General features: G+C 46.3%; 1 protein-coding gene across 1 annotated transcript in view; it reads right to left on the bottom strand.

The window, feature by feature from the left end:
- Nucleotides 1-4,640: 4,640 nt before the first annotated feature.
- Nucleotides 4,641-5,000, bottom strand: part of LOC311245824 (putative G-protein coupled receptor 132) — a gene marked incomplete at both ends in the record, with an annotated part of 3,251 nt that continues 2,891 nt past the window's right edge. Inside the window, one exon of the mRNA XM_084335826.1 lies at nt 4,641-5,000. This exon is cut by the window's right edge and continues 46 nt beyond it. Coding sequence (XP_084191952.1) covers nt 4,641-5,000 — 360 coding nt within the window.

Raw genomic sequence — 5,000 nt, forward strand, 5'->3', positions numbered from 1 at the left:
GTCTACTCTAAGCCATCCTAGGTTGTCAAAGTGTGCAGGGGTGAGGTGGGTTCTAGGGGTAAGGTCAAGTAGTAGTCTGACTAGTTTGTTTTGTGATGTTTGTAATCTTGTTTTTAGCGCCTTTGAGGTGCTTTGGTACCATGAGGTGCAAGCATAGTCGTAGTACCCTTGAATGAGTGCTCCTGCCAGAGTTTTCAGGGTATTCTTGTTTACCAGAGAGGAGATCCGGTACAAGAATCTAGTTCGTTGGTTGACTTTTTTTTATTACATTGGATGCCATTTTGTCACAGGAAAGATTTGCCTCTAGGATGGAACCCAGGTAGGTAATTTCATATTTCCTTGTGACAATATATTGTCACCCACTGTAACTGAGAAGCCGTCGGTCTTGCTGAGTTTGTTATTTGAACCGAAGAGAATGGACTCTGTTTTGCCCATGTGTAATGATAGTTTGTTATCAGCGAGCCATATGCAGATTTTGCCTAGTTCCGAGCTGAGGTTTTTTTCAACCTGCAACTTGTTCTTGTCAGAGACCAGCAGGGCTGAGTCGTCCGCAAACAGGAACAAGTTGCAGTCACAAGCTGATGTCATTTCCATAAATTAGGAATAGTAGCGGTCCTAGTATGCTTCCTTGTGGAACACCACAGCTCACTGTGAGGGGGGGGGATAGAGTACCGTTTACCTCCACCATCTGTTCTCTCCCCTCCAGGTAGGATTGCATCCAGCTCACTGATAAACTATCAAAACCAATTGCTTTTAGCTTGTCAATCAGAATGGAGTGATTGACAGTGTCGAAGGCCTTTTGTAGGTCCAGCATGACCATGCCGCAGTATTTGCCCGCGTCCACCTCTTGTTTGATGTGGTCGTTCAAATAGAGAAGGCATGTGTCAGTGGAGTGGGATGTTCTGAAGCCAGATTGGAATTCGTAGATTAGATTTTTTTCCGCCAGGTACTTTTCAACCTGTTCGTAGACTATTTTCTCCATGACTTTCGAGATGGAGGTAAGAATAGAAACAGGGCGGTAGTTGCCTGGGTCTAATTTGCTGCCCTTTTTGTGCAGAGGGGTCACTCTTACAATTTTGAAGTCCTTGGGGACGTGTCCCTGTTTTATGGAGAGGTTTATTATGTGTGTGATGACTGGGGTGATGGCGGCTGCTGAGTCTCTGAGGAATTTGGAGGGGATGTTGTCATGGCCAGTGGCCTTGTTAGGTTGGAGGGCGCTCAGTTTTTTGAGTACCTCATCGGTTTGACCATTTCTAGTTTGAAGTCGTCTTTGCGGACCCCTAGGTTTTTGTAGTATTCTACTATGTGTTCTACCCCATAATGCCCTGAGTGGGAGGGTAGTTTGTTTAAAAGTGTTGTGGCTATGTTTGTGAAAAAGATGTTTAAGTAATTGGCTACATCCAGCTTGTCTGTGATGAGCGTGTTGTCCGTCTTTATGTTTATGTTTGAGAATCTGGTTTTAAGTTTAAGAGATCCTGGGATCTTGTGGATCTTGTGGATCTACCCCCTGAGTAGCCCCTTTCGTGACTGTGATGCACTCCAACAAGGTTTGGCCGAGTGAATCCACAGTCCCTTGCTCCTCAATGACAAACCAACCTAGATTTATCCTGAAGAACTGGTTCTAACGAACCGTTCGTTATACAAGTATCACAGAGAAATTTCAAAGGTACAGTTGCACGAGGGTTTCGAACAGACAAACGTTAGGGTTTGAAAGCTTGGCGTTGCTAATAAACATTTTAAATATTTTTTATAAACTGGTCAAAACTGGATTCCGAGTGGATTCACTCTGCCAAACCTTGTTGGTGTGCATCACAGTCACGAAAGGGGCTACCCCCTGAGTAAATAAAGGTAACCTTGGTTTGGTCGCCAAGGCCAAGAAGAATCGTATACACTTTGGGCAGGGCCGGACTGGGGAAATAATTCATACCGGGAGATATAGCGCGAAATATATCCCCAGTCAGGCCACTTTTTAAGCGGGGGGTCTGGGGGTCCCCCACCAGGAACATTTTAGTTACAAATACTTAATTTCCTGCATTCTGGTGCATTTTAGTGCATGCAAATCACAAACTAATGAGCCAACAATTGCTTAGTACAATGTACTGTTATGAACCTCAAATAAAACAGTGTACAATGTGTGTCCCCCGTCCCCCCCACCTCCAATGTACAGCCCCCACCCAGCCACCCAACCCCACCCCACCCACCCAACCTCCTCCAATGTACAGTTTCTACGTCAAATGTATATACACTCTTTTTCTGGACACTTTTGTATCACAAACAGTACTGTATTTGCAAATCTGATATGTCATACATGTATAGATGTAGCAGTACTGTCTATCTGTATGTCATGTATGTCATATATGTTATGATGAATTGAAAATGGGGGACCCTGATGTAAACAAGACGAAAGTCTTTCTCTGGTCTGCATCCCCTTAACAATTGTAGTCTATAGTATCCATGTGTATTTGTGTAAAGTATTTTAAAATCTTTTACCCAACATTATAATATAATATATAATGCTGTATTGTATGTATCTGTGTGTATGAGAGAGGGATATGCACATGTGTTTGTACATAATGTGGGGACGGGGGGGACGGGAGGGATTGTTTTTGTGTAGTTATCCTATATAGGTTTAAGAGGGGAGGTCGCTTATAAGCCCTTGGGTTTTTTGACCTTTCCTGCACATTTTAACTGTTCTTCTTTTTACTTATTTTATTCCAGAATGTATATTTGTAAGTGCGAATAACAATAAACAAATAAACAATTGTATGTATTGAGCTGTACTGTACTGTACTGTACCCATTCTGCAATCTGTTAATACACTTTTCAATCAATCAATCAATCAATCAATCAATCAAGCTAACATCCACGTGTTTATTTTTCTCACTGACTAACCTGCTGGTCCCTTGACTTTGGGCTTGGTGCAAGAAAACATTTGATAAATGTTCCCGGATTTAGCAGCATCTCCTGATGCAAGGGCCTTTCTTTTGTTTGCTTTCTCTTTCTTCCACTGTCCATCTTGACATCAATGTTACTTTCGCTCTATCTCTCTCCCGAGTCCCCACTTCACTACCTGGCTCAGTGTAACCTCGTTCCCAGCTTTATCTCGTGAGAGTGCCATCTCTGCCATTCCATTCGCCGTCTCCGCTGTCAATCAGTTGTATGGCCTGGTCCCGCCTCCACCAATCACATTCACCAATCACAGCACGGCTCCATTTTGTGTGTGTGTGAGAATGCTCCGCGAGAGGGGGAGAGTCAGACACTAGGCTTGTTCAAGATGGATTTCGGTTTGCCTCGACTAGTAGACGAGAGTAGCCGAGTGAAGCCGGGGGAGGAGTTAAGAGGGCGGACACTGCCGATTTCACGAGAGCCCCTCGCCTAGTCTCGCGCGGCAGATACGCTTTCACGTCACCACACACACATTACACACCTGTCCAGCTCATTATAATGCGATGGCCGTGTGCAAAATTAGATCAGATTCAAATGTACAGCACACCATATACTGCTACAGTGGAATATACTATTCATATACCATAATGTATACCATCTTGTTGCGAGCTCCTGGCCGCACGCACACACAACACACTGCTGTATGTGTGTGTGTGTGTGTGTGTGTGTCTGACAGCTTGAAGTTTATCATGATGATATGATGATAAGTTGATAACGCATAACATAATAAAGTCTTCAATCAATCAAACGTCTCATAACTCCCTGGCTGTCACATGGCTGGTGACTGACAACTTTTCTGAGCCAATAGGCGCTTTGCGCGACCGTAGCAAGTCGCTTCCCAGCCGGGAGCAGCCGGCTCAGAGGTACTGTGGAGCCTCGCTCTGAATGCTGCGCGCGGCTCGCTCCCGCGGGAGTTCCGCGCCTCGCCTCGTCAGGTTTTCAGAGCAAATCGGACAACATTCTAACCGTCATGCAACGCGCTTGGCGAGGCCGTAGTAAAACCTGCGCAGATCTGCGTCCGCCTATCCCATCTTGAACAAGCCTACTACTCCAACTCTGTCGCAGACAGTGAAATCCTGGTTGTTCCCCCCACCCCACCCACCTATTATCTAACTATCGCACCGCCGCAACTAGAAACAATGGCGTCTAAGTTCAGTGGCCTGACTGTGGGCAAAAAATATTATAATAATAATAAAAAAAAAAAAAAAAAATGTAATTATATAATTTTTTTTTTTTAATCTGTCCAGGTCAGGCCACCGGGAGAAATCCCGGTGCTCCCGATGGCCAGTCCGGCCCTGACTTTGGGAGATAACTGACCATATTCACATGGTGGCCATTTTTCTCTTATGTCACGCTCCAGGGTGGGAACAGGGCGGAAAGGAATCCCAACCTGAGCGTCACATAAGAGCAATATGGCCGCTGTGTGAATATGGTCAATGTCAACCATCATGATACCCTACAAAGAAATTCTAAATTGGAGATGCACGGTTTTCCATGGACATAAAATAATTGGTCTCTCTCTCTCTCTGTCTCTCTGTCTGTCTCTTTGTCTCTCTCTCTGTCTCTCCCTCATAAACCAGGATAATTCATATTATTCAAGACACACTAACAGGGACAGATACAAAAGAAAGGTAGCTCGCTCATGTTGGTCGGTGCGTTGTCCGTGTCCAGTCAGCCGCTCTCCCCCGGCCTCTCTACACACTGTCACTCTGGTCCGTGTGATCTCTGGGGCCGAGCGCCACCACACCCGCCTTTGCCGCCGCGTGACCCCCCCTCCTCCGCACGCAGGGCAGGGACCGACGCAGCTCTAGGCGGGCGTCGGGACAGAGGAAGATGTAGAAGAGCGGGTCCAGCAGGGTGTTGAGGCTGGTCAGCCCGTAGCAGAGCCGGTACACCAGAAAGATGGAGCGCTCCAGGCCGCAGGGCTCGTTGGTCAGCAGCAGGGAAACAAAGCGGTAGCCCCCCACCAGGTGGTACGGCCCGAAGACCACAATGAAGTTGATGGTGATCACGACCAGGATGCCCACGATCTTGTGGCGCTCGTGGTCGGAGAC

The sequence above is a fragment of the Notolepis coatsorum genome, assembly GCF_963971535.1.
Source record: "Notolepis coatsorum genome assembly, chromosome: 1".
Classification (NCBI taxonomy): Eukaryota; Metazoa; Chordata; class Actinopteri; order Aulopiformes; family Paralepididae; genus Notolepis; species Notolepis coatsorum.